Source organism: Corapipo altera, unplaced genomic scaffold (genome assembly GCF_003945725.1).
Source record: "Corapipo altera isolate COAL_440 unplaced genomic scaffold, ASM394572v1 22b, whole genome shotgun sequence".
In the NCBI taxonomy this organism is placed as follows: domain Eukaryota; kingdom Metazoa; phylum Chordata; class Aves; order Passeriformes; family Pipridae; genus Corapipo; species Corapipo altera.
The window spans coordinates 2919954-2944541 of record NW_020884876.1 but is presented as its reverse complement, the minus strand read 5'-3'; the positions used below and the strand labels follow the sequence as shown (position 1 = coordinate 2944541).

Here is a 24588-nt window from a genome sequence, read left to right as displayed (position 1 = left end):
TAATGACATTGGTCGATCTTACCTTGTCAGCTGTTGCTGTCAGTCCATCCTAGAAGGCCACCAGATTGGTCAGGCACGATATGCCCTTAGTATGGCTGTGCTGGCTGTCTCTGATCACCTGCTTGTGTTGTATATGCCTTAAAACTACTTCCATGATCTTCCCTGGGCACTGAGGTGAGGCTCACTGGCCTGTGGTTCCCTGGATCTTTCTTTCTCCTTTTTTTTAAAAATAGGAGCTGTGTTTCTGTTTTCCCAGTCCACCAGGTTTTCGCCTGACCAGTATGACTTTTCAGGTATGATGGAGAGTGACAGGGCAACAACATCAACCAGTCCCCTCAGGACCCTGGAATGCATCTCATCACATCCCACAGACTTGTGGCTATTCAGTTTCATCAAGTGATCCTGAACCTGCTCTTTTAGAATGGGAATACACTGAAATTACCATTCCCTAGTGTTTCCCTTGTTTTGTTTTGTTCTTTTTTCAGCTACCTCATTCTTTTTTTTCTTTTGTTACTACTTTGTGGCTTCCAAAATGATGTGCAGGATTTCTGCCAAAAGTGATGAGTGGAAGTAGGGAGGAAGAGCTGCTTGTTTGGTAATTTTTTTACTTGGACTGCACTTCAGTGTTGTAGCTTAAAATTTTCCTACTCTCTCATTTTATGGAAATGTGAAGAAGTCTCACTGCTTTCTTTTTGAAGACACTTTCAGTGAAGTGCACTGCCTACTCCATTCTTCAGACACGCAAACAGTCCACTCTTCATAAAAGCCTTACAGAATAATTTAGTTTTGCATGAGTCACCCATACTGGGAAATTGAGGCATCAGAAGCACTTCCACAGCTGCACAAATCAAGAATTGTGCAATCAACTTGGAGAAAACAAAAAGATGACTAGCATTTAGTATTTTAAAAGTGTTTTATTTACATACATGCATTTCTACATGAGAGATAATTTTCAGATCAAATATTAGCTTTTTGAAACACCTGTCACTTGTTTTTGGATGTTGCTGTTAGCAAGTATCCTAATTTTTTTAAAAATATGTCCATTTGGTACACCTGTACAATTCTGAGTGTTACAAGTAGCTGCTGCTGGTATAAATCATTCATCCAATTTTCTTATTTTCATATTATTAATTTAAGTGATTACCTAAATTACCTAGTATCTGTACTGAGTATCATCCTAAAACAGTCCCAGTTCCTGCTAATTAACAAGCTGTTTGGTGGATAAGTTGATAACTGAGCAACACATCAGTTACATATACTCATATGCTTTACATTTTACTTGAGATTCCCATTGACTCTAAGACTGAGTTCTGGATTTGTTTTCATTTCCAGAGGCTGATCCGTGAGTCTGGATCGGTGTCTAAAAATAAGCCCCATTATGTCCAGAATTTTAATTTGTCATAGATTGCCACATGAGATGCAGCAGTGCATGGGAGAGTAAAGATGTTTCATTTAAGTATGAAGCAGACTTCTCAAGTAGTAACTACAATCTCATTTCTTTGAGCACAAATTTGAATCTCATTTTTCCTAATTTTGTTTGCTGGTGGTAATTTGACACATAGTATAGGTCAGCATGAAATGGCACTGTTGCCAAAAGACATCTAACCTGGTGATTCACTGCTTCCCCTTCCCCTGTGCCAAAACAGCTTTTGAGCAGCCATATAGTGAAACAAATGTAGTTGATTTATCTGAATGAAACAACATTTGAGTTAGTTTTGGTCTGGATCAATTTTAGGCTGTGTTGGCTGGTCACAGATACTAATGCTAGAAGAAGAGGGGGAATTTAATATGGATGTGGAAATGAGTGGTCAGAGTGATGATCAAAGGCTAACATTACAAAATCTTTCAGCTTGACCAAGGAGTTTGTTAAAAGCGCTTACAAATATAAGTAAGTGTTAAGACATGAAGTGCCTGGTATCTTGTAGCCATGTAGTTCCTGTGTGGTCTTTGTATGTACTGCTCTTGCTATCTTTCATGTGGTAATTCTTCATCTGCGGACTAATTCAGAGGAAGAACTTAGTCTATTTCTCCCATATTCTAGGTGAGTTAGGAATAAGTCTTTGTCTCCTATTACAAACCAACCAACCAAACCCCACCCCCCCTTGAGTTCATTTCATTGAGTTGTTTGTCATGGTGTGCCACTTTCCCTCTGATCCCTCTTACATTTTCCCTTTGACCCCTCCACCCTGAGGGCATAACTGAGAAGTGGTAAGATGTTTCTGGATGTGCTAGATAATGGTATCTTAAAGGAGTAAGTTGATGATATAAAATAATTGGTTGTTCCTTGAAAGGTAAGGTGAATTATAAATCAAGAAAAATTGATTTAAATCTCATAAACTATATCCTATATAGGCTGTAAAGGGCGATGACAAAGTAAGGCAGCAAGCAGGATTACAACCATGGACTTCAGGAAAGCTAACTTTTGCCTCTTCAGGGATCTTCTTGAAAGAATCCTATGAGAACAGGGGTCCAAGAGAGCTTGTTGATGTTCAAGCGTGACTTCCTCAAGGCTCAAGAATGATGCATCCCAATGAGCAAGATATTGGGCAAAGGGGGCAAGAGACCTGCATGAATGAAAAAAGAGCTCCTGTCATTATTCAAGTATAAGCTGGAAATACACAGGAGATGGAAGCAGGGTCAGGCCACTTGGAGTCAATCTAGAGGGGTTGTCGAAGTAGAAATGAGACAAAGAAGGCCAAGGCTCAACTGGAATTAAATCTGATCAAGGATATCAAGGACAACAAGAAGGGCTTCTTTAAATACATCAGTAGCAAAAGAAGAACGTAGGATAATGAATGTCCATTATTAAATGGAAAGGGGACCCTGGTAACAGAGGATGCAGAGAAGGTGGAGACTATGAATGCCTTCTTTGCATTGGTCTTTGCTGACAAGACCAGCCCGCTGAAATCTCTGATTCAGGAGACCAGGATATAGGAATGTTGGAAGGAATACTTTCCCTTGGTCAAGGAGAATTGATATAGAGAACACCTAGGTAAACCTGACATCCACAAGTCCAGGGGTCCTGATGGGATGCATCCACGAGTGCTGAGAGAACTGGAGGACACCATAGCTGAGGCTGTTTATGATCATCTTTGAGAGGTCAGAGTGATCAGGAGGGGTGCCTGAGGACTGGAAGAAAGCAAATGTCACCTTGGTCTTCAAAAAGGGCAAGAAGGAGGAGCTGGGGAACTACTGGCCAGTTGAGCCTCACCACAATCCCTGGAAAGGTACTGGAGGATCTTATTCTGGAGGGCATCTCTATTCACATGGATGACAAGAAGGTGATGAGCATGGGTGCTAAAGGTAAATCATGTTTGACCAACCTGATTGCCTTTTAAATTCAAACAGCTACCGATATGGATAAGGGGAGAGCAGTGGATATTGTCTCCCTCGACTTCAGCAAGGCTTTCGGCACTGTCTCTCAGGAAGTGTGGACTGGATGAGTGGACAGTGAGGTGGATTGAGAACTGGCTGAACGGCAGATCCCAGAGAGTCATTATCAGTGACACGGGGTCTGGTTGGAGGCCTGTCACTAGTGGTGTCCCCCAAGGTTCCATACTGGGCACATCCATCAATGACTTGGATGAAGAGGCAGATGCCTTCTCAGCAAGTTTGGTGATGACACAAAGCTGGGAGGAGTGGCCAATACCCCAGAGGGCCGTGCAGCCCTTCAGAAGGACCTCGACAAGTTGGAGAGATGGGCAGAAAACTGTCTGAAATGCAGGGTCTTGCCCTTGAGGGAGGATAACCCCATGCACCAGTACAGGCTGGGGGCTGACCTGCTGGAAAGCAGCTCTGTGAAGAAGGACCTGGGGGTCCTGGTGGACAGGAACCTGTCCATGAGCCAGCAGTGGCCCTGGTGGCCAAGAAGGCCAATGCTATCCAATGGGGTACATTAGGAAGAGCATTGCCAGCAGGTTGAGGGAGGTGATCCTACCCCTCTACTCAGCCTTGGTGAGGCCATATCTGGAGTGTTATGTCCAGTTCTGGGCTCCTCAGGGCAAGAGAGACATGGAGCTCCTGGAGCAGGTCCAGCAGAGGGCAACAAAGATGATTAAGGGATTGGAGTATCCCTCATCTCTTCCTCTTACATGGAAAGGCTGACGGTGCTGGACCTGTTCAACCTTGAGAAAAGATGACTGAGAAGGACCTCAGTGTTTTTTTCTGGTCTAGGATAGAATTTTGGAAAGACTCATTTGTGTGAACTTCAAAACCTGCTTTTTACCTACCTTTCTCACTTCACAAGATACCTATGCATACTGAAGGTCTGGCAGTTGAAGTGCTCACCTAACATGTAGGTTCATGTTTTTCTGCAAGATTGAGATAGATAGCTGAGTGTTGTTGCAGTAATAATAATTGTAAAGTCTCATTTTCTAAATTTAAATATGCATTTATATCATCACCAAACAGAAATTTTGCATGGAATGGTAACCTACACCACCAGTCTTTTGTCTTACTGACCTTTCTTCATTGTATTGCACACAAGTGTGTCCTTGTCTACTCCCTACAAAGGTGATGAACCTAAGCAAGCTGTTATGCCAGAGCAAACTACTCATGGCCACTCACAAATTTTCCTATTAAAAACCATCTGGGATCTATCTGTGGTGGAAGCAGCTCTCTCCTCTGTTTTCCTGTGAAGCAGCAGCAGATGTACACCTGCTGTTATAGTGTGTTCATCTATAGAAAATGATGTTTCTGGGATTTGTCATCTGCAGCACAAGTACTGACCAAAAACTCATTTGTTTAAGTGGTAGAGGAGAGATTGCAGTATATGATTATTCCCAGCTGCTGGAATAACCTGTTCAACTGCAAAGTTTGAAGAAATTCCTGAATTCCTGAAATTCCTTTCAACCCTATCTTCTGATATTTTTCTTTGGTTTGTCTTTTTTTTTTTTTTTTTTAGGTAAAAAAGGAGACATGTCAATTGTAAAAACATAGTATTTTCACAGATAGGCTTTGATTAGCAAGAAAGGATTAATCAGTCATTACCCTAATTTGCTTTCTGTTGGTGTATATACCATTGCAAGCGAAGGAGCAAGTATCTTGAAACCTTCTAGCTTGTTCTATTAGACCAAACTCTATATGATTAGAGAGCAGCTTATGGTTTACCTGTCTAAAGATCTCTTTCTCTCTACAGAAGTCTGTGGTTACTGGAAAGGAACTAAACCAGAGCAGATTGTTCCCCTTCTCCTCCCCTCTATCCCACCTCCAAGAAAGAAAAAGCTGAAGGGAAAAATGTCTGGGCTGGAGATAAACCAATGAAGGAAAGAGCAAAATGGAAAATATGAGGGATAGTGATGTACTATTCTGGGTATGAGATAACAGCTGCATCTGTGCTTGCCCTAATTATGGTGTAATGTCCTAGTAGAGTAAAACCCCAGAAGTTCATAATCCAAATTATCAGAAGCTCGTGGAAAGGAGTATTAAGAAGGTTTATAATTATCTGCAGAATCTCTATAATGAGCAGGACTTTTGGTGCTGTGTTTACATCGCGAGTCAGGCTTTGGCTCAGCTGTTTGATCAGTGTGATGTTTCTGCTTTTGGTCTTTCTTATCCTGGTATGTTACTACTGTTAGAGCTCTGCGGGGCATCAGGTGCTGCGGAAGCATAGACTGGTATGCTGTGATTTTGATTCTTTAAACAAGATCTCTAAAGCTAATCCTCAATGATTATAATAACTAATTTGTTCCCCTGACAAAATAGGATTATGGCACAGGGATCAGGTTATATTAAAGAAGTTGATCTATTTCTGTTTGAAGAAACTGTAGTGTCAGAAAACTGTTGTTTCATATATTTTTTCCGTGATATTCGCTATGTGAAATTATTTGTCTTAATAATACAAGCTCCCTTGCATTAATTCTGAGGGCTGTAATCTGCGAAGTCATGTAAGTATTACTTATAAAAGTCTTGATATAAATCTTCGTATAAATCAAGACTTTTGTATACAAATATTTTTTACAGTATAAGGACAATGCTGATTCTTCCTCAAAAATATTTAGCAGTGTTACCATTGAGGTGAAGTGCTGGTGACGTAGGGGTTTCAGTTGCTGGCTGTATACAAAATTAAGTATAGGAAATGCATTGATCATTGTCCCATCCATTTTTCAGTCCAGTCCCAACAGAACATCTGTCCATGAGCAAGACTGTACTGTAATTTCATGGTTTGTTCAATCTTTTAATTTCTTTCCAAGATTAAATTTCACCAACGCACATGTCAACATTGACAATAAAATTAGACAGAAGATACTGGAATTTTTTATTGGATGCTGCGAACTTTTTACTGTTACCTTAGGTTGGATTATGACTTTTTACCCTATAACTTACTCAGAACTTTTTTTCTTTGGCCAAGCAATGGCTTGGCACCCAGTAACTTACTGCTTCTCCGTGAGTGATAGGTCAGCATAGTACAGAAGTTGCAGTATTGCTTTTTTGGGATTTTGCTAGAGATTAAGCAATGTTGTGTAGTAATAGTTTGGATATCCGTGGCAGCAGCTAAGATTTTTGACCGAGGACCTCAGCTTCCTTTAAGATAGTAAGTTTCTAGCCTTCTTGGTTTCAGAAAAGTTTGAAAACATGCACTGAATGTGTACAAAAGACACAGTATCAAGAGACAAATACACATAATTAATTTTTTAAAAAAAACCTTATGGGTTGTGGAAACAGAACTGTGACCTTTGAACACTTGTGACTGCCAATGCTGGCGTGTCTTAACCTTTCTGCTGGCTTTCACACACATGCCATTTCTACTGAGTTACAGATCTGTCTGGTTTTGGCTACAGAAGCTTTTCCACTGTGATTAGCTTCTCTTTTGGTCTGGTTTAAGCTTGCTTATGTTCATTTATGACATAAACATATTCCTTTCCTCCTCATCTTAAAATCCCTTTTTGAAATATCTGTAAAAGCTTCCTTTTTTAGGCATTATCAAATATGGATCTATGCTTAAGTTCTGTGGTATTTATATTAAATGTTTAATTTTTATTTAAAAAAAATACACCTCTGCACACTGCAGAGACAAGATCTAAAATTTTCCATATTAAAACTCTATTAGGAGCTGGGTGAGAGTTGTCAGAGTTGTTCTACTCCAAGCAGTTTAAAAACACGGGTTTCATGTTGCAGACTCCCATGGGACTCTTTGTCATATTAATGTTTGCACTTGTCAAACGGAGCAAAACAGAATAGGAGAGGAGGCTGTAAGCACCTAAAAAAGTAGGTCAATGGGCCAGCAGGTTATTTGGCCAGACAAGAACGGGTGGCTTCATTGAATCGCGCTGTAATTGTTTTTCTCCTGTTGGCAGATTGTTCTGCTGTGCTTTTGACTTCCTATGTTAATATTTCCATCTGTATTTTAACTACTTAAAAACCTCTGTTAGGTGCAGGAGAAGAAGAAATTTAACTTTTCAAATCAAATAAGTGGTAATTCTGTTTTCCATGAAAGTCATCAATGAATTTAAGAGTAGCATAACCTTGGTTTTTAGATCCTAGCTTCCTTTTTAGGAATTTAGCAGAATTTAGAATTAAATATGCTTTAAAATAAAATTTTTCAGAAGTGGAACAAGTACATTGTATAGTGAATTTATTTTAAGAAGAGTAAGCAAGGCAGATAGAAACAGGACAAAAATGAGAAGAAAAAAACCCTGATTTCATGTAGCTTAAAAATGTGAGAAGTAGCATGATTCGAGGGAAGTAACTATAAATGAAGTGTAGTGGTATAAAGAGACTGGAAGTAGGTGATGGTTTATGTTGGTGCTGAGTTTTTGTGTGGAAGAAGTGTATTGGTGAAGTAAGTTTGGGATACATTCTTGGAATTGATTTTGGAGTGGGTTTTGAAAGAAAAGAGTTAATGTCTGTGTTTGAGGGAGTAGCAATAATGCAGCTGAGCAACTTTGCTAGTTGTCAGCAGCATTCTACAGATTCTGGAGTCCTGAGAGTGACAGTTTTGGAGACATGGAGAGAAGATGTAGCTGAGAAAGCCAGAAGAGGCCCTAATAAGAGCTTCAGCAAAAAAGGTGTTTAAATCATGGTATAAAGATACACTTTGAAGGTAGCAAGTGGAAGTGAAGATGTGGATGGTATGGGTGATACCAGATTCAGAAGTGAAAAGGACATCAAGACTAAAATTAGGCATAAAGTGATAGCTTAAAGCTGAGATGAAACTGTGTCAGAATATCGTGCTTATCAGGAAGAACTTTAAAGCAAGGTCAATTCAGATGGTGAAATACTTGAGATACTTTTTAATAAACAGAATATCACATTTATAGATTGATCTTATTAAAACAATTACTTATCTTTTTTAAAAATGAAAAAGTGATAATTTTTAAACATTGATTTTGAAGCTCTCCTTTGTTATTTTTCAGCAGTTCAGAATTTAATTTCTGCAGAAGGGGATACATCGAACTCCACATTGTTCTTCATAGGAACCAGGTTTCATCCCTAAACCTCACACTTTAACAAGTCCCAAAGTGTAAAAGGTAAAATTGTGGGTTTATAATTAGTAAGGTTCCTGTGGCTTTCAGTTATCAACACTGAAGGACTGAGTAGCAGTGTTAAGTAGTCTTTTGTTCTCCAGAACTCAACTTAATTTGAACTTTAGAAGTAGATATGGCCTTTTATCTAGTGTTTACTTTCAGCTTGACTGGTTTTTTTGGAATTATCTCTGCTTACTTATATATTGGCATGTGTAAGCACTGAGACTGTTCAGGCTCTTGCAAATTTCAATGCAAAGACAGAAGTTCAGACCTTGAAAAATGAGAAACAAATGTGCTACAGGTGCATTTCCTGTAGTCTGTCAGTACTTTTAACTGTTTGTCTTGGATACCTGATCTAAGTTACCCCTTCTGACATAGGATCCATCTAGTGTAACGAATGATTTTGTCAAATTCTAGAAACTGAGTGTTCTGTTAAAGGGAAAATGCTGACTTTTAAATTCTAACTCTGCATAATGAAAATGTCATGTCATAGATGAAAGTTTTCTGTATTTAGCTGTACTGATATTTTTCTTAGACAGATTAAGGAAAGTGTATAATTTGTCCTACAGAATTTCATATTACTCTTGATTTCTATAATTTTAGGTACCAGTTTTGTATAAAAATTAACACAGGGCTAAAAGTGTAATTAGAGCATAGCTGTAATAGTGTTTACTATGTAAGCTAAAAGAAAGTAAGTCCATAGTTTTTATCTTGATTTTAAACTTAATTTTCTGCCAGTCATGGTAGTTGGTTTTTACTGCTGAGCAACCTGTCATTATATGCTTCTGATTAAAATTCAAACAAACACTTCATAATTTACTTTCCTAGTGCCATTTCTGTCTGGTTTTCAAATGGTGCAACTCCATTACTTGGTCAAATAATTGGGGAATTAGATTTGTCGGTATGGCTGATGCAGTTGTTATTTTGAAGAATTGGAGTGAAGAAATGCTTTGCTGTCAGTGTGTCTTCACAGCACTGGATTTTGGAGAGTAAAGGCAAGACAGAGTTGGGCGTACTAATTGTAGAAGTGGGGTATTTGGGCAAAAACACCAGCACACCATGCAATGTGCCTTGAAAGGGATTGTGCTGCAGCACAGCTCTCCCATTTACTTTCCTGGTGCACTTAGTTTTGAAACTTTGTGGGGAAAAATACTAGTCTTGTGAAACAAATCTGACAGTATGTGGCTGTTGTAGACATGGAGACAGTTTGGTTGAATCATAAGCTTTCTTCCTGAGGTTCCCTATCATGCAGTTGCTGCCATATTTCTTGTGATATTAGCACTGCAAGTTCCACTGGGTTTGGTACTCTCAGAAACAAACGTATCCTTTCTTTTCAGAAACTGTGGGTCACTTAAGGACTAAAATCGTCTCCTTTGAAATAAATGCAGTGCCTTTTTACTAGTAAGTTTGTAGCGTACTAAAAATTCCTGAAAATCCACAAGTTCAGCTCATATAAAACTTGCTGCACACAGTTGTTCCCTAATCATTGCTAATGTTATAATCTTTCTACTCTATTTGAGCAGCCTCTGACAACTGACTTTTCCATATGAAAGAAAAAGGTTTAATTGTATTGATTTGTGTTTGGCTTCAGCCTTTTCATAGCTCACGCAATTTTGTAAATTTTGGGTTCCTAAAAGTAGGAACTTGTTGAATTAAATACTTATTTTAATTTGATATCCCTTCTATTAATATTAATATTAATATTTCATTCATATTTTTATTCAAAATCATATCCGCATCTGGAAAACCAAAAACTTCCTGCTTGAAACTCTGTAATGAATAAGATGCTTTAAGAAATGGTCTCACAGTATGGTGATCACATTGTAATCAGTATCTTATTGTTATAATTTCACATGTCTATTATAACAATGTGCTCAAGAAAAAAATACAGTGAGAGAGAAATTATAGCTCTAAAATACTGTGTCCCAAATACTTTTCTGTTTGCACAGTTTCTAAATAGAATGTATTACTAAGTGTATTTCAAATCAGTTCAGCCTTCAAAATTATGAGGGTCTTTTAGGTAAAGGTTAAAATAAAAATGAAAAACCGTATCTGAATTCAGAGTCATAAAAAGTTTTGCATTGGTTTAGTCCAAACGTATTTATTGTGACACTTAATAATGTTCTCTTGAACATTGTCATGTAAGATGATGGTTATGATGGTAATGGAGACTGCATTAGAGAAGGTAGGAGGGCAGAGCAGAAGGCTGGAAGAAGGGAAGATTAACAGTAGCTTATAGAGCAAATGAAAGCTTTGGTATGCTGTAATGAAGAACATATTGGTTCCCCCAGTCACATTTTGATATTTTTTCTTCTCTTATAGGCAGACGTACAAATGTCTACCACAAGACTAAAGTGTGATGTGTTATGTTTTTTACCATAAGCACCCATAAAATGAGCTCCATTGCAGACAGGTATGTTAATAGAGGCAGAGAGTTTTGGAAGAATTACTGTTCAATGCTTTCTTTAATAGTCTTTTTCTTGTGGTTAATATATTAAAATACTAATTTATGAAAAAATGAAAGAGTGAGGTTTTGGCTGTTTTTGACAAAGTTAGTTTGGTAGTTGTTAGAATTGGAAATAGTGATTTCAATTGTTTGAGGTTAATCATAAAATGCTTTACTTATTTTCAGCCATGAAACAACATCTCTGCAAGTTGAGCTGATTTTTAATGTTTACTTGAATTTTTAATTTTTTTAGTACTGCAGAATTTGATTAAGGAAAGCAAATACATTTAAATGATTAGCGTTGCTGTAGATAGTAAAATGACCTGCTAACCTATTTCAAGGGAAAAGTAATAGCTGGGGCATGTTTTCTACTTGATTCCTTGAGCTGGACTTTCTTAGCAGCTCAGGTGAACAACTGTCCTTAGTATTCTCTTAATATTACCATTTTTGAGACTTCAGGAAATGAAACTTGCATCAAATTTATGGCAGGTTAAACATGATTAAAATGAAGAAAAATAAAAAAACAAAGGGTAAAAGTTTTAAAATGCCTTTTTTAGTGAAGTTTTGTGCCATCTCACTGAAACTTCAATGTTTTGAAAATATGAATTGCTTTTAAAAGCTTGATGTTTATGTAGTAGCATACAAAATAACTAACTACTTCCTAACATCACTGCTTGTCATAATGTACAGTACAATTGCCTAATGATTTATCAATTAGAGAGATGAGGTAAGCTTTCTAGAAAGAAGTTTACTTGCCTTAAGGGAAGGAAACATTAGGATGAGAAATTTAAGGATGGATACATAGAGGTCAGTGTGGACAGCACTAAATAGACTGAAAGCAGGCAGAGGAAGTTAGAGAAATAAACTGTGAAAGTCCATTATACAGCAGTTTTGGAAAACAGACAGTTTTCAAACTTTTGCTTGACTTTCAGAGCAAAAGGAAATGAAGCAAAGGTGTTGGATGAAGGCTACTGAGGCATCTTCAAGGAAAAACACCTTAGCTTGATATTTTAACACCTCTTTAGCAGTAGGTGGACAGTTATCAAGATGAGGAAAAGTTATGTGATGCTTGGTTTGAGGAAGCAAATATAATTAATAACTACTCTTTAACATTGGTATCAATTGTATATTTATGAAATTACATATGTGGATGAAGTATAGCACATTCCTTAGCTCTCTTCCACTAATAATACTTCAGAATTTAAGAAAAGTAAACTATCTTGCTATAAATATTTTCAATAATTAGAATAGAAGTTACCAATAAGTAAAAATAAATTATATATGTCCTCACCCATGTTTTCGAAAGAGTAAGGTAATGCAAATAACCAAGAAGATAAAAAAAATAAAATTAAACTATGTTCAATTAAGTGTTTGCATGGGGCTGTAAGTTCTCATTAGAATTAGTCTGAAAATCCTTTGGGTTGTGTCAGAAATTCAAGGTCCTGCAAGCAGGACATAGCAGATTTAGCTTCAGGTTATTGATGATGATCGTTGTGAGACATCACAGTAAAACAGTGCCTTGGTTTCTTGAAATAGTGGAGATAATGAATAATGAGCTCTTCCCCTTCTCGCCTTCATTGTGATTGGACTTCAAAGGAGGGGAATTTTCACTCCAACATTTGTTTCTTTTTGCTTCTTTCAGAAATGATGGAAGCATTTTTGATGGGCTGGTGGAAGAAGATGACAAAGATAAAGCAAAAAGGTAAGTTTTTAAGTTATTTAAAGCTAAGAAATGTCCTATACTTGTATGCTTTAACCTACCAGCGTGATTTCTAAATAATAAAGTTGTGATTCTTTTATAAATAACCATATTACTCAACAGCATTTCTTTTACTGTTATTTTTCAGATACATTGTGTATTTCTAACCGTGGTTCAGTTATTTCTGTTTTGTGAAAGGGTGCTTTATTCCAAAAGCTTTGCTACACCCCTCCATGAGCAGAAAGCCATTCTTCAACAATGGTGTCTGAGATACAGAGTAGGTGTTTTTGTGACAGTTCTCACAGCAGATATCCTTAAGTGGCTGTTTGCATCAGGAACCTGGCAATAGTATGCAGTTCTTATATAAGAAAGTTTCGTAGTTGTTATAAAACATTTTCTGTTTTGTTTTTCAGAGTGTCTAGAAACAAGTCTGAAAAGAAACGTCGAGATCAGTTTAATGTACTTATCAAAGAGCTGGGTTCCATGCTTCCAGGTAATGCTCGGAAAATGGATAAGTCCACTGTGCTGCAGAAGAGCATTGACTTTCTACGGAAGCACAAAGGTAATTATTTGTAACAATAAAAACTATTTGTAAATTCTTAAATTTTTAAATGATATTCAATTAGTACATAAAATATTAATAATTTTACAGCTCCTTTAAGAAATTTGTCAAAAAAATGTGGAGAGTTCCTGAAGAAAGATATTCATAAGATCACAATTTAAGTAGCAGAGATGTAACTGTGTTTTTGCTAATACTTTGCAAAAGCCACTACTGGTTTTTTTTCCCCAATAATTGTCAAAGAAATCATTTCATAAAGAGAAGCATTTATTTTTGAAATTACCTCAGAGCTTTTTGTTCTGGACAGACACTGGTACCGGTGTCAAAGTTTTGCTTCACAGGAAAACTGCTCATCCGTTTCTCTGGAAGTACCTGTTGGAAATACTTATTTTGATATTTAGATAAGCCTGGTTTGAACGGTTGGTATGTCTCTCTAAATTCTACATAAAGAAGATAAATCACTGAAAAAACTAGTGTAAGAGAAATTAATGCTCCCCCTCTTCATGTCAGGTGCCTGCACAACTGACTGCTTAAACAAAGATGGTAAGGCAGTAGGGCATTGTGGTCTCCAGCAAGTGTTCCTGAGTAGGTTGTTTGATGAGAGAAAGTGAAATGTGGTGGGTGTACAGACCAGGAGCGTTTTCTTTTTTAACTTTTATCTGGGAAAAAAACCCCAGATAATCTATATATGCTTACAGCTTTTTATTTGAAACTGTAAATTTCGAGACATACCCACTGATGCATAAGCTAGTGAGTGTACATGTGTTGTTTTTTAAAGGTCTTGTGAAATGTCAAAATGATCAATATATTTGAACGTCCTTGCTATGTTTTGTTCCTCTGGTGGTTTGCATCAGCTGATGGTTGGATATACCCAGATATATTGTACTGAAGTTTGTTGCAGGTCATTATTTTTGTCACAAAAAAAATTCTTCCATCAAGCATACACTTATTTATGGCTGTTAGATATTATGTGTATAAAAAAAGTCCTGTTCCTGCTCCTACACTTGTTCTTAATATGGCACCTTGTGGTTCACACTGCTAAAAACAAGATTAAAAATTGAAGAAAATGAACTCTTTTGCTAGTTAACCAATTTCCTTGGGTAATTTCTGAGCATACATGCTAACTAGAAAGCAGTAGGGTCAAAAGAAGTAACTATAACATTATAAAATAAAATAAGCTATTAAGTGGATGAATAGTTATGTATTTATCTACAGTATATGTGTCAATTTAAGGTATGAAAAATGTTTTTGCATGCTCTAGCATGTCTCTTCCATTAGTGTTATGGTTCCACTAGCACCAGATGTGTACTGAATATTGCCGTTAAAATTGTAAACATAACCATTTAAATAAAAAGAGAGGGGAGTATAATTTTTGTGAGAACTATAGGTTTGGGGATTTTTTGCCAATTAAATATTGATTATATTGTTTTAATTTTCTGAGACAAATTTGTCTTGTAACAAAAAGAAAAGCAGCATGAAGGCTCCTTTTCTGTAAAAGTCAGTTCTTTAGGTTCTGAGGCCTTTGCGACAATTGGTTATTTCAAAATCACTTTATTTTGTGTTGATGATTCCTGAGATTAAACTATAGAATTCAGACTGAACACGTGTCAGGCAGCCAGAAGCACCAGTCATACTTTTTTCTTCAAAGTGCTTTCTGAGATTATTTTTTTCATTATTATTTTTTATTTTATTGGATAAAGAGGCAAAAAGCAGCTCTGGAGATGGATGCCTTTTAGAGCATGGCACTTTTGTCCTTCACTAGGTGTGACAGAGTGCAGCTCTGTGTGATAGCACATACCACATTAAGGTCACTAAAGCTCTACCTGCCAGTGCTTACTGGCATTGCTCTGCACTGGTTTACATTAAAATGTTTTGGACGAAATGCTGGCAAAGTTCAGAATAATACTTTGTCTCCTGAGGTGCTTGGATATGTTACAATAAAGTAGAGTGACCTAGCAATAAATGAATTGTTCAGCACTGAGTAGCTGTTTTACTGTTGAAATCCTACTGTGTTTAGCCACCAGGTTTTGATTAACTGCATTGCTTCTGGTTCTGTCTGGACCATGTCCACATCGGCCAAGCTTAGTACTCTGACCATAGTTCCAGATGAACTATCTGAGCTGGTTATTGGCCAGTGTGGATTCTGTTTCTCACTGGGAAAATACAGCAGGCTAAGCACACTGAAATTATATTACTGGGAGCTTCTTGGTGAATGCTGCCAATGATCTTTCTCTGAATTTGTAAACAAGAAATTTTTGAAAATTGGTAAATACCAAAGAATTTAACTGCTTCTAATTGCAAGTGGTAGACTGATATTCCTACAACCTGTTGATAAATGGTACACATTTAGGCCCAGCTGGAAATCTGTTTTGAGAGTTTGCAGTGCTGATGCAAAGTTACTTCAGATACAGGACTTGGAAGACTGGAGTTCAATGTGCAAGTTTGATTATACTTCTCTGTCTGATATCTAGCTCAGGAATGTGATCTTACTGCCATTTATCTTTGAGTGCAACGTTCTGCCAGAATTTTTAAGCATTTCCGTGAAGTTACCAAGTGAAACAAGTTCTTTCTGTGTTACTTTGGCTCTGTTTTCCAGTATCATACTTGTTCTAATTATGGAAAATGTAAAAGAACACCTGTACTTGTGATAGGATATTTCAGAATGGTTTGTTAAAGGCACGAACTTCAACTTTTATTTAGCATAGATCTGTTCTACTGTAGAAGACCGAATGACGTTTTTCTTCTTTTTTCCGTTTATTTTGATTCTGAAATAGGATAGTTATAAGGGCCAGAATGAACCAATGAATCAGACTTTTCCAGTTCTAAAGTGAAGATTATCTATGTCCTGTCGACTGAATGCATTAAGTTCCTTGAATTTTGCCTGTACTTTGGTGGCAGAGCTTTTCATTTCCATGTCCTTTGACTTGCCCCTCGGTATTTAGTATCTTTGTTCTGACTGACAAATTAGATTTGGGATTATACTTAGGTTTTTTTTATTTTTCAGCCCACTCTCTCTGCTTTGTGATACCATTTCAAAACAATAGCAAAAGCATGATCAATTTATAACTTTTGTGAGATCTGATAATTGCCAAGTCTTATCTGTTGATACTTTTTTAACCTCTTCTTGCAGCTTTCCTCTTTTAACCAATTTCTTGTATGATGTTGCTGTTGTTTACTGTTCTTTTAGTTAAGTCTCAAGCTCTTTTGTAAAGTTTTCTCCTTCGGTGTGGGAAACAAAATTATGAACTGTTCCAACCCTTTGCATATTTATCTCACTTCTAGGTTTTCTGGCTCTTTGAGCCATCTGAATTAACACTCTAGCTTATGGTCTTTGTACTTGTCCTTTAGAAACCAAAAGCCTTAAAGACATAGTTTGGTTCTTTCAATTTGTTTGAATACTTGATTGCTTGTTCAAGGTTGTGCTTGCAGCCAGCCCTTCTGTGATGCCCTTGTTACTCATCCAGACTGAAGCACTGTGTGGTCTTGCTGCTTCTGGTTTCAGTTATCAGTCTGTAAAGAAGCATCAGTTTCAGAACCTGATGTCAGGTTTTGCTTAGCAGCCGTTGTTTCTCTTGCCTGTGTATGGGAAGTTAATTATATATTTCTCAACTCCTACAGGAATGTCTGCTCAAAAGTCACCTATGTCAAAATCCATATATGTCTGTGTAACAGACGGAATTCTAGAGTGGAGTCTGTCATACAGCTCTAAACAATCTTTGTTGAAAACCTACTCTTTCCTAAATGTAACCAGAAAAGAGTAGGAAGAAGTGAAAGGACAATGACAGTTCTTAGTGCAAGGGTTAGAATGACAAGGATTGGCCAAGATATTTGAGGTTTAGCCATTTTAATGGCCTAAACTGTTCAGGAATTTTGGCTTTCTAAATCTTTGTAAACAACATTCTTAATAAAACATTTTATTGTAGTCTCAGAGGAAAGAGTATTTTTCCATTATCAAAAACCCATTACTTAGTGTAATTAACATCAGTATTACATTGAAGTCTGGCAAGACTGTAGCAGAAACTGGTTGAAGGAAAGAGAAGACAAATGTAATTACGACATGGTGGAGAAGACATTTATTTTCTTCTTAAGGAAAAACATCTATATGTAAAGAATGAACAACAGAGGAAACTGGAGAACTTTCTACTATTTCTTAACTGTGTATATGTAGCTTAGTGGGAAAAAATGTCTTTTGGAAGTATGAATCCTTATACTATATATATGTTTGATTTTAGAAATTACTGCACAATCAGATGCCAGTGAAATTCGACAGGACTGGAAGCCGACATTCCTTAGTAATGAAGAGTTCACACAGTTAATGTTAGAGGTATATTTTTTTCTGTTTTTCTGGGAGTAGAATAGTTCCTCTCTAGGAGTCATTCCATTATGGAATTTTTCAGTTTGTTGACAAATCTTTTTATTTTCATATTTTAATTGTAACAATCTGTTTTCATGAATGTAAACAGTCAAAATTCCTATGTATGCAGTGTTTCAAAAAATCGCGGTGTTTCAGAAAGTCAAATCAGATTTTCTTTTAACTGCATGTTCAATTACATAAAACATAAAAACAGAGCAAGTCCATAAATGAACATGTTTACTGTCTAAGTGAATATTTTAAGTTATCAACATAAGGAAGGCACTAGATAAATAAAGAACTATTATGCATAAATTAAAATCCTAATTATGAAAAAGACTCAACACATCCATGTAACTTGTGAGCAATAAATGTTTAATTTCTTTACTTGTTACGCTTTCCAAAACTGGTGTGAAAGCATTACTTTGCTGAAGAAGGTTACATGAATAGTTGCAAAAGTACTAGAAATAAACTTTCAGAATAAGCTGTCATTTCCTTGGAAATGAGCCTAAGTCATTTATATCTTGTTAGTGAAGCAATTATGAATAATAGTTAAATAAAAAATATTATAAATGAACAAACACTTCTTTATTATCATTCCATAGTTAAACCTTTTCTTTGATGCACAGATATAAAAAGTTAAAGGTTCTGATTTTCTGTATTTAAATTTTAAAAAAAATCCTCTGATATAAGAAGTTTTTTTTAAGATGTGAGCTTTAAAATTTCCTGTCTAGAAATACAGTTCTATCAGGCTTTTTTGGTAGTGTTCAACTAAAACGTGTTGTGTTCAGAGGAAATGAGTTTGAGTTTAGTAGAAGATAAGGTAGTCAGAACTGTATCTCACAGGTTTCAAGTCTCAGTAAAATCTTCTATAAGCTTCTTTCATTAAGATTGAGAGATAATGAATTTTGGTATTTAAAAATCTCAGTAATTTTGCCAGCTCTTTTACTTGTTCTTCTCTTAGTTTATCCACATCTTCTTGCTTTTGTCTCTAGCTCATTTTTATGAGTTTTCTGAGGTTTAAAATGATGATGGAATTAAAAATAACAAGCAGGCAGAGTGGGAGTGGGAGAAAACAGTGGCTAGCTATAGATGTACTTGCTTCTAAAATTACAGAATATTTAACGACAGAACAGTATTGGAATTGTAATGCTCATAGTGTAAAAGCAAGACTAAGAATTTTTAGAAGAAAAAGATATTGCCATTTCTATAATAAACTAAACTAAAATTGATCTACATGATTTTCTGTGTTGAATATAGCTCAATGTATTTAGTATGTTCTATTTCTTTTTATTTAACTGTCCGTTATGTTTAATTTCAGGCTCTTGATGGTTTTTTTTTAGCAATTATGACAGATGGAAATATAATATATGTGTCTGAAAGTATAACTCCCTTACTTGAACACTTGCCAGTAAGTACAAATTGCTTTCAGTAACATATCAGTTTGTCTATGATTGGTGTTCTGCGGTGAGTACTAATTAATCATTGGCCGGTTTGGCATTATAGTATAGATGTATGCTTTGTTTTAATGTTTCTGCTTTTATTTCAGCACAACTCCTTCTTGGTCTGTGTCCTGTATTAAACATTTTCTTTGGAAATGCGGAATGCAGTCGGCTCTCTGTTAGGCATGATTATGATGCTAGACTAGCATCAGTTTATGTTCAGTGTAACTGAAGTAACACAGTTGACTGCAGGAGACCCTTTAGAGTTCACACCTAACACAGCCTCTACATGAATCAAAAGAATATTACTAAAGATCTGTATAACTGGAAATTTTTAAAACTACTTTTTTACTTCTTTCTTGACAAAGCACTCTGAAAAGAAATACATTGCTGCTGGTTCTGTTTTTTAAGTTAGGTATATACTTTGGGGTTTATCCCATTCACTCATTTTAGTCTCAGTGGCATTGCTCACTGGTAAATTTAACATTCTAGAAACTTACCTTTGAATAATGTTATTCTGAAGTGAGACAAATTAGTTCTTAAAAGTGCAAAGAATTGATGAGTGAAACTGAGTTCTATTCGAGATAAGAAATACAATATATTGTTAAAGGATAGTTGTCCTACTGTGATAAGAGATTAAATAAATTCCCCTGAGGTATGTATGATAACAGTCTGACAATGTTTAAAAATGTGCAGGCAATTGTGATTTTTTTGGCTTTTCCGGTAGTATTTGCCAAATTCTCAGAGGCATGTTTGTTCTTTGCTTTTAGGCGTGATTTATGTACTCTAAACATACATTTATGATCCCTCTTTTTTGGATACTTACCCAATGCTCTTACGCATATAATCAGCTGTCCAGTTTTGCTGCATTCATCTCTGTTGTTCCCAGTTTTGAGTACACAGTTGTGGAACTGATTAGAAAATGTGGTAACTGGCAACTCATCCCTGCACAGTAGCTGATTCATCATCCCTCAGTAGAACAGGGGGAGGCAGTTGGAGGGTAAAAGTGAGAAAACTTGTGGATTGAAATAAGGACAGTTCTATAGGTAAAGCAAAAGCCATGCATGCAAGCAAAACAAAACAAGGAATTCATTCACCACTCCCCAGGGAGCAGGCAGATGTTCAGTCGTCCCCAGAAGAGTAGGATCCATCATGCATAATGGTGACTTGGGACGACAAACACTGTCATTCTGAATGTTCTCCCCCTTCCTTCTTCTTCCACCAGCTTTACATGCTGGGCATGATGCCATATGGTATGGAATATCCCTTTGGTTAGTTTGTCTCACCTGTCCTGGCTGTATCGCCTCCCAGCTCCTTGTGCTCCCCCAGCCTCCTTGTGGGTGGGGTGGGGTTAAGAGCAGAAAAGACCTTGGCTCTCTGTAAGTGCTGCTCAGAAATAACTAAAACACCCCTGAATTATCAGTACTGCTTCCAGCTCAGGTCCAAAACATAGCCCCATACCAGCTGCTATGCAGAAAATTAACTCTATTCCAGCCAAAACTAGCACAAATGTATTCATAAAATCGATTGCAATTGGATATAGTTATTGATTACATAATAATAATAAAGTATGGAGGATTATCTTTTGTTCCAAGGTATCATTTCAGTATACTGGATGCCACCAATATGTTAGAGTGCCCTGGAACAACAGCCTATAATTTCTACTTTAAATGCTCCTTTACTTGAACTTGTTGCATCCCAGGGAGGTTAATGCAAGCTCCATTGCTCTTTAACAAGGATATATATCTACTGTGTTCACAGTAGTTTTCAACAAATGGTTTGCAGTGTGAAACGTAAGGCAAAACAGTGAGATTTTTCTTCTTGCAAAATATTCATGTGTATTCCAGCAGGTGGCTTTATTGAGTCAGTAATAAACTGTGGAATTGTTTTGCATTAAAATAGTAGGCTTTGTGACATTGTATGTCTTGCATTAGTTTAATGCTTATTAAATCTTTTTCTTTTAGTCTGATCTTGTGGATCAGAGTGTATTTAATTTTATCCCAGAGGGGGAACATTCAGAAATCTATAAAATGTTGTCTTCTCATCTGCTGGAAAGTGATTCATTGACACCGGAATACTTAAAATGTAAGTAGTTATTTCAGGTTAACCCCCTGTAGGCAGCTCAACCACACACAACCATTTGCTCACTCCTCCCAGTGGGGTGTGCAAAGCGTAAAAGTGAGCAAACTTGTGGGTTGACATAAAGACAGATTAACAGGTTAAGGCAAAACTATGTGCACAAGCAAAGCAAAATAAGGAATTGATTTGCTACTTCATGTCATTAGGCAGTTCAGCCGTCTTCAGGAAAGCAGGGCTCCATCATGTGTAATGGGTAATTTGGAAGACAAATGCCATAAGTACAAATGCCTCTCTCTTCTTCCTTTCCCCGTCTTTTATTGCTGAGCATTGTGTCTTATAGTATGGGATATCCTTTAGGTCAGCTCTCCTGGCTGTGTCCCTTCCCAGCTTCTTGTGCACCCCTGGCCTCCTCACTAGCAGGGTGGTGTGAGAAAGAGAAGGCCTTTGCACTAAGTGCTGCTCAGCAATAACTGAAACATCCCTATGTTATCAATACTATTTTAGTCACAAATCCAAAACACAGAACCATGTGAACTGCTATGCAGAAAACCCTATCCCGATGAAACCAGCATAGTAGTTGTGTGAAAAATTATCCACTTTGTATCATATGTGATCAGTTTTTCCAGTGTTAAATAAGCAGAAGTATATGCTTCAGAGCCCTGAAGAACAGAAACACTATTTTGTGTCCCCTCCCTAAGACTAGAATTTTCACCATTGCAGTTCACTCTGTGGCTTTCCCGTGTATTAGAAATGTTCATCTTGTTTATAGAGCTTCTATAAAGACAGTTGTAGTAGTTGGCAAGAATAAAAACATAGCAGCCTAATGGGGTTTGGAAGCACATGCTTAAGTGAACTTTAGTTTAGGGCATCTTCATCTTTAATATAACTCTAGTTCTGAGAGGTTTTTTATGTCATTAACATTCAGGCCCTACATGCACAAATTCTAAAGGAGTTCTCCTTTTATTTTGGTTAGTTAATGTCATGCTGGTTAAAGGCAGAGGCTGTAGCCAGTTGTAATCACAACACTTACAGTATCGCAGTATGTGTGCTGCTTAATCATTTCTGCTTTCCACTGCATGTTGGCCATGTGCTTCATCAAACATGTAGCCTAATAACTTGTTTATTTTTTTCTCAGCAAAAAATCAACTAGAATTCTGTTGCCATATGCTGCGAGGAACAATAGATCCAAAAGAGCAACCTACATATGAATATGTAAAATTTATAGGAAATTTCAAATGTTTGAATCATGGTAAGTAATTTCAGCAATGAGAGTGGAATACTTAGGCAACTCCACAGCTAAACCACGTTAGGACCATTGTGCAGAACATAATGATGAACTAAAATCGGTCTTTCAAAAGAAGAGCTTGAAGCTGAGTTATATGACTTCTATATTGATTTAATGAAAAAGAAGAAAAACTGGTATTAGCATTTTTATCTATCGGGTATTACAGGTCTGCGTGTTTGGATGCAAAATGTAGTAATTCTGCTTAATGCTTTCAGTTAAAGAAAACTAGTATCTCATAAAACTTTCTTTAAAAGAATGTAAGAGAAATTTAAGCAAATGCTTTAAAATAGAGTCTGAATTTAGTTAGACATAATCCCTATTCAAGCAGGTGGCTTGAAGATCAGTGGTATTGAGTACCTGCAGTTCTCATTACGCAGACAACTGGGAAGCGAAATGTAGGTTTCCCCACCATTTCATTTCTGTGCTTTCACTTGGTAGAAGTTACCACTCAGATGAGTGGATGGCCCAGGACAGTTTTCTGCTCTGAGTTCCTACTCCCTTACATTGAAGTTATTTTTATTAGTTATATACTAACATATTTCCTTTGTACTGTATTTGTAATCTGTTTGGCCAGGCTGTGCTGACTGTTTACTTGAGAGGCATGTTTATTGTCCCAGACAAATGGATTGGGCAGTGTAGTCAGTAGTAGGTCTTGATAAAGATCACCACCAAAAACATTATTAAAACCAGTATTTTGTAAATAAATTTGTGGGGGGTTTATGTGATACTGGTATTTTTCTCACAAAATGGGAAGACATTGAGTCTTAGTGCCAAATGCAGTTACGTAATATTATAGGAAAGACGTGAAACAGTCCTGAAAAAGCCAAATACAGTGCTAGTCTTGGAATGAAGAATTGGGAAAGTGCAGACCTATCCGTTGCAATTCAATATTGGGAAATATTCCAGAACAAATAATTAAACTATATATGCATTTCAGGAAGCTAGCAAGGAATGGCAAACATTTTCAGGGTGTATTTTTCAGGTAGAAATAGCACCAAATCAATTCAACTTCTTCTACCAAAGAGTAACACACTGTGTGGATAAGAGAATAAAACACAAATAAGTGATTTTTAAATATGTTTATGGCAGTTATCGTATTCTGTTCTCACAAACATGAAAGCAGATATTAATTGAAATTGCCGGAGAGCAGCTGCAGAAACTGGTTGGAAAGGTTACCAATGTTCACCGTCAAAATGGAGTTTTAATGCACGATTTCTGGATTTGATCAGTATAGTGGAATGTAGCTTGCAATCATAAAATGATTCAAGAATGGTAAAACCAAGATAAAATTCAGCCCCAAATTTATAAAATTTTGGACTAAAAAACAGAAAAATTGCCTAAGAACAAATGCAAGTTACTTCATTTAGGAACATCAATCTATATGAATGGGGATGGTTACAGTCAGCTAGATAGCAGTCCTTTAGGAAAAGGAGTTACTGTGGAATGTAAACTGAACATGACTAAATCACCATGACCAATCATCAAATTGTAAAATTGTAAAAGCCTTTCTAAAATATAGTTTAAACTACATGAAATAATCCCACTGCACTTCTTAGCACTCATATGTCCTCATCCGGTTTTCGACACTTATTTGTCAGAGTACAGCAGGCAAGGAGAGTTCAGAGTACAGCAATGAAAGCAAGCAGAAGTTTAAAAATCTAACTTATGAGGCAAGATAAACTCTGAAAAATAAAGGACAAGGGCTAAGATAAAGAGGAAGGAAATTACCTCCTTTCTGATGGAAAGAGCAAGGATATGTAAGCTTACATTGCATGAAGAAAGTTCATTAGGGGTTCTAATCTAGAGCTGAATTAAAACCAGTCAGGCTTTGAAAAGCCTGATAGTGTTTTGAAGTCACCATCATTAGAGCTTAATAAAGATGAACAAAATTAATAATTGCTGGAAGTTAAAGATAAGGTTAACCTGTTTTGTGGTCTAGACCATCCTTTGCCTCCTTATGATTCCATCTCAGTGATTCAGTAAGTGGAATTTGTGCTGAGCTCAGTGTCTTAAGATCCTTATTCTTTCACATACATAATTGTGCCTTCAGTTGTTCAGTATGTCTTCAGCATGTAGCTGAAGCTTAAATGTAATAGAAGTCTAGAAAATAAATACCTCAGAGTTCAAAAGGAAAAGTTAGCAAAACCTGATACAAAAGATAAATTTTAAAAACATTTTTGAAGAAAATGTAATCCAGTCATTTTAAGTAGTTACCAAGGATTAGAACTGTTATTAGTTTCTTAAAAATGCTATCAGATAATA

General features: G+C 36.6%; 1 protein-coding gene across 8 annotated transcripts in view; it reads left to right on the top strand.

Moving 5' to 3' along the window:
* The window catches only part of CLOCK (clock circadian regulator), a 64885-nt gene that overhangs the window by 19717 nt on the left and 20580 nt on the right, over positions 1-24588 (top strand). For 5 of the 8 annotated variants that reach the window (XM_027636375.1, XM_027636378.1, XM_027636372.1 and 2 more), the window contains 8 exons: positions 8358-8468; positions 10788-10878; positions 12554-12613; positions 13024-13172; positions 17402-17493; positions 18842-18931; positions 20927-21047; positions 22177-22290. In XM_027636375.1, coding sequence (XP_027492176.1) covers positions 10832-10878; positions 12554-12613; positions 13024-13172; positions 17402-17493; positions 18842-18931; positions 20927-21047; positions 22177-22290 — 673 coding nt within the window. In that variant the 5' untranslated portion in view covers positions 8358-8468; positions 10788-10831. Of the gene's footprint in view, positions 1-8354; positions 8469-10787; positions 10879-12553; positions 12614-13023; positions 13173-17401; positions 17494-18841; positions 18932-20926; positions 21048-22176; positions 22291-24588 lie in introns of those variants that run through there. The other 3 variants (XM_027636377.1, XM_027636374.1, XM_027636379.1) reach the window with 2 other exon arrangements.